Source organism: Sciurus vulgaris (assembly GCF_902686455.1).
Source record: "Sciurus vulgaris genome assembly, chromosome: 2".
NCBI classification, from domain to species: Eukaryota; Metazoa; Chordata; class Mammalia; order Rodentia; family Sciuridae; genus Sciurus; species Sciurus vulgaris.
In genome coordinates this window covers 12,737,057-12,750,087 of record NC_136462.1, presented here as the reverse complement: position 1 = coordinate 12,750,087, position 13,031 = coordinate 12,737,057, and the positions used below count along the sequence as shown (strand labels likewise).

The 13,031-nt window shown below is 35.4% G+C and overlaps 1 protein-coding gene across 1 annotated transcript in view; it reads left to right on the top strand.

Annotated features, from left to right (window-relative positions):
• Window positions 1-13,031, top strand: part of UNC79 (unc-79 homolog, NALCN channel complex subunit) — a 258,705-nt gene that overhangs the window by 39,080 nt on the left and 206,594 nt on the right. Inside the window, 2 exon segments of the mRNA XM_079130155.1 lie at window positions 3,609-3,913; window positions 7,192-7,362. Coding sequence (XP_078986281.1) covers window positions 3,609-3,913; window positions 7,192-7,362 — 476 coding nt within the window.

Genomic DNA, 13,031 nt, shown 5'->3' with positions numbered 1-13,031 from the left:
CCCTAAACTCTAGTCCGGAAAGGGAGTCCTGTGTGGTATTCAGCTTGCTATCTATTGTGCCTAGAGTGGTGTTCGGCCCATAGAAGGGGATTAGTAAGCATTTGTTGAATTGAATTGACTTTGATCCAAATTTCATGCAGTGCAGGAACCTTCTGTGGCATTAACTGAATCCAGCAGTAAACTGAGGTCCTGAGTAAAATTACATCTGAGTGCTGAGTAGTGCTCATTTTAATTTAGCAGAGACCTAGGTTTGGCAGAGGCACATGGTTTACACACAACTTGAGACTCTAGTTTTTTTGTTTGCTTTTACAGAGGCAACTGTAAAAATCATGTAGTTTTATCCCTTTACTACTATAGAGGATTCTGCTCATTTTATATTAGAAGCATCCTGTGGTCATATTTTAAACATCTAAGGTCTTTAAAGATCCTGCTTTTTACCTGGCAGAACATTAAAGGATCCCAGTCTTCTGTTGCAAACATTCTCTTGGAATTCCTTTTCTCAGCTCTCTCTTCTAGTGCTGTTCAAGGTGTTAGCATGTAAATGTTTAAAAAAAAATCATTACATTTGGGGAAAGATACTTGCTGCTAAATCTTTAGAAAAAATTTTAATATGTTTTTAAATGAGATTCTAGTCTCAGCCCAACAATCTTAATTAAATAGTAATTTCTATTTTTTTATGACGATACATCCCTATATCTATATATCATGGCATAATCAAGTAAATTTTGTTTAGAGCATCGATACAACTCAAATGTCAAAATTCACAATTGTAGAGAGGGTTTATTGAACGTATAACTTTCTTTGCTATAAATACCTCAGGGCGATTTCTCCTCTTCCCCCACCCTGCAGAGGCCCTCTTCTCTTGCTTACCTTGATCATGGAAGCCTGTTTGAGAAGGGGACCTCAGGAGGAAAAGGGAAGGTGAAAAGTCCATTGCTGGGCCGAACTCTTCTGAGCAGGGCATCTTACTATTCTTTTTGGTTGGGTGTGTAGACCTCTGGGAAAGAATTTTCAGATGGGGAAGATGGTTTGATCTTTCTCAAGTAGACAATTTGGTTGGGGAAATAAGTTTTTTTTTCTCTGAATAAACTTCACAAAACATCATAAAGTCACAATGCATTGTACATTTATTCATGAACCCTTCTTAAGTTTTTCCACAAATGAAAACATTTCCTTACATTGAGACATGAATGTAATTTAAAACTGGTTTCATGGATAATTCATTTTCTGCCATTTTTTCTCAACCTCACCTACTTATTAAACCGAAAAGCAGTAAGTGAGAGCTTTACTGTTTCAATGCTGACATTCTTCCCTCCCTGCATGTAGGAAGCTGTTGTTGCTATCATTTGGGAACCCCACATATACAGGAAGGGAAAAATATCAAAGTAGAGCCTCCAAATTTGATTTGACGAATGCTTGTTAAATTATTTCAAATTTTGGAAAAATAGTAAGGTCTATTTGAAAAAAAAAAAATGTGTTCTATTTCCCCCACCAAGGAGAATTTTGATAAGCGCACTGAATTGAACTTAAAAGAAAGTTTAAATATTATTAATTCATAATATTCAGCTATTTTTATTCTCAAAGGCAAGATGTTGCTCTTGTTATATCACTGTTGTAAGATCCACATCTTGTAATTTTGAAAAGAGGCTGATAGTTAGCCAATTTAGGGCTAAAGTTTGAGAAGTAATATACTGACTTATATCCATTGTGATTCAAAAGGAACTTTCAGTGGGATAGGCTCCTACAGGATTAAAATAAATTTTTGGTGACTGGGCTTATCAAGAATATGACACTTAAAGATGGCACTCTTAGGAGTATGTGAGTTATTTGAAAAAAAGTATGAAGTCTGATGGAAAATCTGGTGGCATTTGTAATAGTGTGTGTAGGCAGGCAGTGGTAACTGGAATGTTGATATTATCCTATTGTAAAGTATAAGTTTACAAAGTCAAATACATCACACACTAACAAACTAAATTAAATTCCTTTAAAAGCAAAAAAAAAAAAAAAACCACCAAATTTTAAGTTATTTATTGCTAAGAAGTATTACATAACTATTCTGAAATTATTTTTATTATCAATTGTTTTTCCCTGGACATTGGGTAACAGAAGACAAAGGAAACTGAGGTAAATTAGGCACATGGAAAATAAAAAGCATGTAGCCATTTTTCTTACATTGTAACTTTTTTTGTGCTAAGAATAAATAAAAATTAATGTAAACATGACATAGCAAGCATGCTTGAAACTAACCAATTCTTCACATCACTGTAAAACTATAGATGTGATATATAACTAAAAACTTAGCAATGTTTAATGCACATAGAATAAATGTAAAATAAGGTTATTTTATGTAATGAAACATTTATAAATTGTTATCTGTTTTGACTAACATATAAGTGGATTACAGAAAAGCACATTGTAAGTGCTGAGTGCTGCAGATATTATCATTATAATGTATAGCTATTATCTTTAATGATAAATAGTATAATTTAAAAAGCCTAAACGTTTGGCTAAGTAGTAATTTCTTTTATTTTTAAATTAACAATTTTTCTGCTTTCTTGCTTTAACTAAAGGTTTTTATTTTAAAATTAAGACTAAAAGAAAAACCATTTTAGAAGTTATTTTTATTCCCATTAAACTTTTTTTTAACTTTCTAAATTATCTTTCCTTTAGTTTTTAGAGAGGTTTGTTGAATAATAACGTAAGTAGAAGTAGTAGCGTGAGATCTTATTGTATGATGTGCAGCTACATGACAGATACTGCTTGCTTAGTCCTTAGAATTTTGAAGGTAATTATTTAATAAGCTAGTGTTTGTATTCATAAAATAAAACGTTTTTTCCCCAACATGCAAAATTAAAAAACACACAGACATAAATAACCATTATCATTAGTTCACAAACATATGCTATGGACCATCTACTATATATTATTTTATAGCTTTTCCAATGTAGTTTAGTTAACATTTTAGAAATATATATTATTTCTAAATTCATATGCCTGTTTAAACTTCATTATCTCAAATGATACTGACAGAATGTCATGAAACAGTATCATAATATACATATAGACATTATTTTGGTGCAATAAACATGTGATTTTTAAGACTTTCTTAATAAACACACATGTTTATTCTTTGCTAAAACATGTTTCTGCAAGTGCCATACCTATATTTTGCAAGTTTCTATTTACTTGGTTCAGATAGTCTTGCTGAAAACTTCTTTTCTTTGAACGCTTCTTGTAATTAGGAATAAGAGCCCTTCCTGATTAGACAAAGCCATTGCTTTTACTTCCAGGAAACCTCTCCTTCACCAAATTGACAAACTGTAAAACATGGGTTTGGCACTGAAACATGCATTTTTATATTTTTGCTCCTTACTAACCAGATAACACATGAGATGCAATGAAACTTCCACAAAGTAAACCTGTGTTATTGGTACCTCTGAGCAAAGCTATGTGACCAGTACTAGATTTGTAGACCTTGTTGTTGTGGCAATTGCATCTTATGTGGGATGTATCTGGTGTTTTATTATTTGTTTTAGAGTGTCATTTCAATGTAATGTGCTGTTCTTTGTGTCTTTGTTGTCTCTTTTTTTTCTTTGTCCCCCCAACAGCATTTTGTCCCGCACAGGGAAGAAGGAAAACCAAGATGCCTCCAATTTGACAGTGCCCATGACCATGTGTCTTTTTCCTGTGCCATTCCCACTCACCCCATCTCTAAGACCGCAGGTCAGTTCCATCAACCCTACTGTTACTCGCTCCCTCCTTTACAGCGTCCTGCGAGATGCTCCTTCAGAACGCGGCCCGCAAAGTCGTGATGCTCAGTTGTCAGACTACCCTTCTTTGGACTACCAAGGCCTCTACGTGACTTTGGTGACTCTCCTGGATCTAGTTCCTTTACTACAGCATGGCCAACACGGTGAGCATTTAATTGAAACCTTTGGAAATGTACGTGTATGTTCATGAATATGTATGATGCTGAGCAAGGGGCATGGAGACTTTGTTATTGTTGTAAATCACTTCAAAGAGCTTTGTGTGGGCTACAGCCTTTCTTACAATGAAGCTTAATTATGGTGTTTTCCATTCTATGCTTTTACACTGTTGTACTGCTCAGGGATGTTATCCAGTGGGCTGGTGTCGGGGGCAGAGGGGCCGGAGCCCGGAGGAAGACTATAACAAGAGGCTCTCTCTTCTCCCTTGATTAGCTTATTAAGGGAGGACTCAAATGGGGACTCATGTTGAAATCATGATTGGGGAGCTAAGATTTTAAAACTTGCCCTGAGAATATGTAAACAGTGGAGCTTAAAGAGCAGACTCTACTGACTGATTTTGTGAGTTTTGGGGGCAAGTCACAAACTCTGTCTGGGACCCATTTTTCCTGACTCACAAGTCAGAGGGTTAGATAAAATGAACTTTCTAAGAACTTCCAAATTTACCCAACAACCGATAATTATTACAAAATGCTGTAAAATGTTACAGTACACAGTGTTAGTGGTACTTTAAATAGAAGCCAGAGAGCATGCTTTCTTTCTTATTGCTTCTCTCTTTCTTTGTGTCTTCAGTGGATTTTATTATCTTGCTTGCTAATAAATTCTTCTTCTAATCCATAAAAGGTAGTACAGTAATATCTACTGCGTACTATCCAATATCTATTTGGGAGAATCAAATGGGAAACCATATAGTAAGAAAAAAGATTTTTGCAGAAACTGTGCTTTAAAATGTTAGTTGTCTTAACCTTAAAATGCTGCATTTGGTACCTAGGAGTATGATAACCAAAGTTTCACTGTACAGAAAAGCTGGAGTCTTGGGAAACTGGTGGGTAGTGGGAGTTATTTTGCCTTTTAGTTATAGTTATATAATTTTCTTAAAAGAATCCTTAATGGTTTATTTAGTATGGTGTGTCCCTGATTAAAAAAGTTTAACATCTACTTTCATAAAGATGATGAAATAATGATTATTGAATTTGTTTTTTATATTTATAATTCTGCATTATAGTAAACATAATAAGTTTAGAAGTTTGTAAAGTTGCTTATTGTGTACTTTTGTGGCTGTCTGAAGCCTAGCTGCTTTTACTGTAATCCTTTCCCAGCTTAGAATCTTAGTAAGACTGGTCTGAACATCATACTGTCAGAGCTTACCATGGTGGTGAGCTAATTACTGCCTCTCCTTTGTGATACCCAGTCCTGAACTCACCATGGACCTGTCTGCTCCTGACCACTGGGTTTGGGCAGCTGCCCTTTATCTTCAAAGTCCCTTGATTAAGATAAATGAATTCAATTTGATAAATTGCAACCCATATAATTGCAATTAATGTGTGAATCGTGACAATTTCAGGGGAGATGATTTATATTTTTGCTTTTATATCTACAAATGTTTTGTGACTTTCCTCTTTATTGTTATCTATAGCATTCTTATTCTGCATATTAGAACTTAGAAGATGGGAAAATACTAGTTATTCTAGTGAATGGTTCAGAGAAATAAGGCAGTTCTGTTTCTCTGAGTGTGGTCTGAAGAGTCTCAGAATCACCGAGGGAGTTTGGGACGTGGGGTTCTTGCATATGAGTCATTGAGGGATGGGTCCTGAGACCTTCCATTTTAGCCAGCTGCCTGTGGATACTACTTTTGCACACTGAGACTGAGAACCCTGCACTGTGCTAGAGGTTGTGTCCTCTCTCTGGGTCTAGGGGGCCTGTAGGGAAAAACAGTAGGTAGTGCTTTTGTAACATTTCAGCTATTAAGTCTCAGGGGATTTTGAGCAATTGCCTCCTCTCTCCAGATCTCAGTTTCCTTGTATGAAAAATACTCCAGGTGGACTCCCAGACCCCTTTGGGTGCTAATGTTCTGCGCTTCAGTTACAGGGCTCAGTGGAAAGTAGCTGAGGTTGTCTTTTATGGTAGTCTCAGGGAACTTTTAGTAAAACACATGTAAATTTTCCATTTCATTGATTTGAGCCCAGGGTTGACTGACCCTGGCTCCCCAATGAGCCATGTGGCTATGTTCTCTTCATTGTCTGTTGATAGGCCTGCTGAGATGGCAGAGTAATTCTTATGATAATCAGAAATGACATTCAGGATCAAAGTGACACTAAGGGAGGTAAATCGCAAAATGGGCAAGAATCTAATACTTTACTATTACTATGAATGCAAAAATGATCCATCTTAATTGTCAAATCTTGGCTGATGGCCTACATTTTGGGAAGTCCAGAAATGTACATTCAGTGTAATGGGATTCAGTCTACATGTTTTAAAGCTAAATAGTTGTGGTTTTACTAATGTCCCCTATTTTTACTTCTTGTGCAGGTAATAATAGTAACTATTAACATTAATAGTAACAACTCATATTTGTGGATTGCACATTATGTGCTATGCTAAACTCTTTACATTTATCACATTTAAAACTCCTAACAATCCTAATGAAGTGAGGTAGGTATTGTTACTATCCCCATTTTAAAACTTTGATAAGTTGAGGCACCTATTTCTATGGTGACTGATGAATAACTGCACAGGATCACACAATGCCAGCTTATAACTTCCTTTCTTTGGTGCACACTGAATTTGTTACTCTGTGGAGGTTAAAAATTGCCTCATGGGGTTTGGGGGTTATAACTCAGTAGTAGAGCTCTTACCTAGCACATGCGAGGCACTGGGTTTGGTTCCCAGCACCACCTAAAATAAATATATAAAATAAAGATTTTAAAAAATTATCTCATTGCCCAGCATTCCAGATGTGAACCACTGTGGAACAGAAATATCCTGGTGTTATCTCTAGTCCTGCCCTTAACCTTTTTTTAAAAACTTCCAGTGGGCAAATAATCTAAGATCTCTGTGCCTCAGTTATCTTGTGTAAAAATGAATGGAGGTAAGAATGCTGGAGGGATTCAGAAATCATTTTACACTGGAAAGTGCTTTGAATTTATGAGATCAAAAAATGATATGAATACTAAGAATTACTGATGATATGATACTGAGAAAAAGCTCATATTTATATTTCTTAAAATAATCACTCATCAGTCAATTATTGACCAACTCTCATACACATAGCACACTATACTAAGCAGTATGTTTCAGAACTCTTGATAGGAAGGAAACAATAGTTACTTATAATTTAGACCAACTCATTAAAACTTAAGATGTAAAATTAGTATATTTTGTTAATGGCAAAATATTCAGTGACTGATTACTCAATTTTGTTTTGTAGATCTTGGACAGTCAATATTTTATACAACTACATGTTTGCTACCCTTTCTCAATGATGATATTCTGAGTACTTTGCCCTACACGATGATCTCAACGTTAGCTACCTTTCCTCCATTTCTGCACAAGGATATTATTGAATATCTTAGCACATCTTTTCTACCAATGGCTATATGTAAGTCCAATCTTACCTAATACAAGCTTATTTTTACGTATTGTACAAATGAAAATTGCTTTTCTGTTACAGACTCTTTATTTTTAATACTTTAATGGAATCACTGGCTGGGTACATATGCTATGATTTAAATTCAGTCATTTCAGTATTAATATTATGATGAAAATCAAATAAATGAAAAAGAACTATACCTTAAAATTGTTTTATTCACTTAGTTTTATCTTATAGAATAGTAAGAAAGAACAGGTCAAAGAAAGGCTGTATATCATAATTATAAATTACAACATCTTTTGCCACATTAGAGAAAAGGTGAGAGAGTATTGCTTCCAATGTAGAAATTCTTTCTTTTGCGTTAGAAGACAGTAGGCTGTTGTGAAAAGAGCAACAGGTAGAGTTGGCACTTGTAGATTTGTCCCAGCTCTACCCCTGATTTGCTGTGAGATGGTGGGCAGCTTACGTAGTCGAAACCTCTCCCATAGACTGACCCATCAACTTTCCCTCACAGGGGTGTGCGATCATATAATTAGTCAAAATTTATAAAAACACATTGAAAAAAGCTAAGGAGTCTGTACAGAACTGATTTTAATTCTTTTCTTATAGACTTGATTCTGCTGGCTTATTAGACATTAGAGCAAAGAGAAAAAACATTGGGTTATGGTCTTTATGATAAAGTTTTTTCTGAAGTATTCTTTTAGGAGATGGATGTTATGGATTAATCTGTTTCTGCAGGTGATCTGAAAAGATTGTGGTTTTAAGAGTCAAACAGATCTAAATTCAAATCACAGCTCTGCTACTGGCTAGTTGTTTGACCTTAGGCAAGTTGGTTAATCTTTCTGTTTCTTACCTATAAAATGAGAGTAGTAATCACAGTGACTGCAGTAATCATAAGGCTGTTGTGATGATTTAAGATGTTAACCTGGAACATAGAGTACTGGTACAATACCGCTAGCAGTAACTGTTAGTTTACTTCTGTCCTCACTTAGTTTTTGTTCTATAAAAACAACTTTAGAAACTGTGGTTGTGGGCTTAGTGGTAGAGTGCTTGCCTAGCACATGTGAGGTACTGGGTTCCATCCTCAGCACCACATAAAAATAAATAAATAAAATAAAGATATTGTGTCCATCTACAACTAAAAAAAAATTAAAAAATAACTTTATGGGTCACATGTAGCTCCTACCAGTCATTTTTCACCATTTTAATTTTATGTACTTATGATCTTACAAAGTTGTTGTGCTATATCAACAATTGCTAAATGTCTGCATCATTTGAGCTACATTTGTTTATTTTTTAAAATCCAGTTTAATTTTAGGTATGGAATTGTAATTTTATTTTTTTAAAGCAGGGTCTGACTTCTGCCTAAATTCTATAGTAATTTGGAAAGATTAGCAGATTCATCATATCATTCAAGTAATAGAATATTTGGTTGTTCTCTTTTCTTGTTTCTCTGTAACCTTATGGATAGGTACTTGTTTGTAGATATAGTCTTAAAATTGTATAGTTCTATTTTAAAATAAGTAATGTTGAGAGGGGGATGTAGCTCAATGGTGGAGCACATGCCTAGCATGTGTTAGGCCCTGGGTTCAATCCCTAGCACAGCAAAAAAGAAAAAGAAAAAGTAATGATAGCTGTTAAATATAGGCAGAGAAAGTCTTGGTCTTTTTTGAATCATGGCAGGTGAGGCTGTATCTTTCTAATAACTAATCTGATTTACTGTATTCCTACTTTTTAGGAATAAGTTAATAATTTTGGGTGAGACATTGAATATAGCAAACTTCTGAAGTTATACTTAAAATTGATCAGGTATTTGTAGCTGACCATTTCTTCACACTTGATTTTTAATATGTACTTAATTAGAAATATAGAACCCAGAACACTGACTAACTCCAAGTCAGGTTAGAATCCTTACTCATAAAATTGTGTGAACCTTAGCAACCCAGGAGAACAAAATAGTGAGTCAAGTTTACAAAATTTGTGTGAATTTTAGTGCTGATTAGGGGAATAACTTGGTGTTCATTTAAAGGTGTGACAGGTTGTCTCATGTCTCTGGGACTTAATTGTTTTTTTCAACCTTAAAGGAGGGATCTGGAAAAAATCAGTCTCTGAGGTTATTTCTCACTTAATAGTCCTAAGTTAAAACTTATTTTATGTAAAAGGCACATGTTGTCCTTTAACCTAGATGTTGATCTGGTTCATATATTTATTGTATTGTCTGGATTTAGTGTCTTAGTTTTAACTTTGATTCTCATCACCATTCTGGTAGTTGAACATCAGACCATCTTTGTTAGTCTCAAATTTTCAAAAGTAAATTGTAGTACTAACCTTATAGTCTAATTCTGTTACACTGTTCAGGTGTTGCTTTTGTGTGCACATCATTTCATCATAGGCAGGAGAAAGAGATGCCAAGATGGAAGGGATTTGATTCCAGGTTATTTGTGTTAAGGTGAAGTGATGTGAGAATATGGGACTGTTCATTGTAGTGACGTTTTTATTTTCTGGTGGTTGTTTCTGTATCTAGAAATTCAAAGTAAAACAACACACAACACAGAAGGCTCTAAGTTCTCCCAGAACATTTTAATTTCATTACTGAAGAGTTAAGATAAAAGTGTTGCCAGCTCCTCCCTCCCTCTCTCCCTCTCTCCTCACTCCTTCCTTCCTTCCTTCCTTCCTTCCTTCCTTCCTTCCTTCCTTCCTTCCTCCCTCCCTCCCTCCCTCCCTCCCTTCCTTCCTTTCTTCCTTCCTTCCTTCATTCCTTCCTTCCTTCCGTTGGAACCCCCAGCCTCCTGCATGCTGGGCAAGTGCTCTATCACTGAACTATACTCCAAGCCCAAATGTTGCATCTTCTGCATTCTTGATAAAGTGATAAAGACTTTAAGACAGAAAGGCTTTTTTGTTTTGTTTTGTTAATCTCTTTGATGTGGTGTTCCTAAGGTCAAATGTAAACACAGATAAATTTTCAGGTGTTAAATGATTTTATCGTTGTCTGTATCACCTAGATGATGTTCTGAGTTTTGGAGATGAACCTAATGAGATATTATAGCTCCTTCAGATTAAAAGGCCCATATGTATATCACATTTGTCCTTCATGCCATTTTTGTTGGTAAACTAGGTGCCGTGCTTTTATTTTTAAATAACTCCTTAAGTTCTGCAGAGCAAACATCAATTTATCTATTATTACATTTCCCGTTTATATAACCTTTTCTTTTTAACTCCTTCCATAAATAAAATATATTTGTCTTTATTCCATATGTGTGTAATATGCTTTGTTTATAAAAAAAATTAAAGGAGTTACTAAGAATTGAAAAAATAATTTGCATTTCACTATGGAAACCTCTTTTTCCAATAAAGGATCTGTAATTTGTGAATTGAATTGAAATATGGATGTTTGGAAGATGATGGCTTCCAAGAGAAAAAGCAGAGAAGAGAAAAAAACTGATTCCAAATGAACCTTAATTGATGCAGACAACCCTAATTTAAAGATATTAATAAAGCCAAAGTATTATGTCGGTTCAAGATGCTTTGAGTGTATCCTAGTATCTTAGACTGTGCAGTCAAATATGGTTTCTTTTCCAACTTAGACTAGCTCAAAAGTCAGTTACCCTCAGGAAAAATAAAGGTTTGTTCAAATTTTGCTTTGACTTAGAAGCGATTGTGTGACTTAATTGAATGTCTGGCCAGACTGTTGGCCATGTGTCATTTTTGTTCTATTGCTACTATTGCATAGGATGCATGCTGTTTCCGTGATCTTCCTAAAACTAGTATTTTATGGGGAAAAAAGTTAAAAACAGCGGGCAAGACATTGATGATGTTTAAATAATCTCTAATACATGCTGTCTATTTTATTAGCTAAAGATTGTTTTTATAAGGTAGGTCTTACTATACTTTAATTGCTTTATTGCTGAACTGTGAGAATGTTTTAGTACTGGCATCCAGAAGGGCTGAATGTAGTCCTTCAGTGTTTGGTAAATCTCTCAACCTCATCAGCTTTGGTTCCCTTGTAATATTGTCTTCCTTGACTATATCCCATGTTTCTTATGAAGAAAATGGGATAACTGTATGGGAATGGCTTTTGAATATTCTATGACTTTGTACAAGTGTATGCATAATGGACAAAAAGGATAGTCAGATAACAGATATGTCAAATCCCATTACTAATTCTAATATTCCACTGCAATTTCCATGTTGCTTTGAAATTTTATCATCTTAAATATTGCTTGAGGTAGGGGGCCATCCATTAGCAGGGATTAGTTTGTTTTATAATAACAATCATTATCATACCAGATGTTGCACTCTTAGAACATGACAGAACACTTCTGTGTTGTTAAACATCCTGCCTCTATGACTTTCCACTAACCTTCACATCTGTAAATATTTTAATGCTACATAGACTTCAGGGTCATATTGTCTTGGTCTTCCCATTATGTTTCACTGAAATGCCCTTCTGAAAGTGTGGCTATTTTTTTGAGGAAACCTCTCTAATGGAACACAATTAACTCTGCTCACAAGTACAAGTACAGTAGAGACTACTTTTCAATTCAAGTAATGCAGTATGGAGAAGTACAGGAAGTGGCTGTGTTTTGTACACCAGAATGTGTTTCTTCTTCCCAGATGATTCTCTAAGACCTTGGGGTTTACTTCCACATATGTCAACTCAGATCTCTTACCACCATATTCAATGTGAACCTATCCAATGAACTGGTCTTCTGCGTCCCTTTTTAGCTTTCTTGAGGGGTTTTGGTCCTCCTGACTTGTCTCCCTGCTTCCTTTTTCAGCCCTGCTACTGCCTGTTCACTAAAAAGCCAGAACTGTTTTCCAAACATGTAAATCAGATCATGTCACTTCCCTCATCCAAACCATCTATCTTCCTGTCATTCTTACAAACCAATTTCAAAGTCCTTAGTTGTCCCACAAGGCCCTCTGTGACCTGGCCACTGCCTACCCTATTACTTTCATCACTGCGTCTCTGTGTTCCTTCTGCACTGTGCACATCATCCTTTCTGCAGTTTCATAAAGGTACAGAGCTCTTGTGTTTGTTCTGTTTTCTCCCCTGTCTCAAAGTCTTTCTTGCAGATGGTCTCCTGATTTGTTCCCTTACTTTCTTTAGGTCTTAGCTCAAGTGTCACATCTTTCTAGATGCCCTTCCTTGCCTTCTAGCTAATGTAACTCCTGGCATTATCTTCTATCTATTCCCTTGCCCTACTTTATATTTCTTCACTGGTATCTGTTTGCCCTTTTCTCTATGATGTCTCTGTCCACAGAGCTTCCTGCCATGATGGAAATGTTCTATAGAATTCCATGCTGCCCAATACATGAGCAACTGCTTTGTGTCTAGTAAGAATGAAGAGCTGAATTTTAAGTTTGATTCAATTTTAATTTAAATAGCCACCAGTGGCTAGTGGCTTCCATATTGGATAACAGCTCTAGTACCTAAGTTCCAGAAGGAACTAAGACTTGTCTATGTTCTTTACCACTGTATTCCCAGGGCTCAGAACAATGCCTGGTGCATAGGATATACTGAGAACAATACTGGTAAATGAATAAGTGACTAGAACATTGGCCATGAGTCCAGTGACTTGAACTATAGTCTCAAAAATTAGATCGCAAATAATTTGTTTTCTCTTTTATAAAATGGCTTTTCTTATATTCTTACTTTTTTGGGTGACAATCATAAG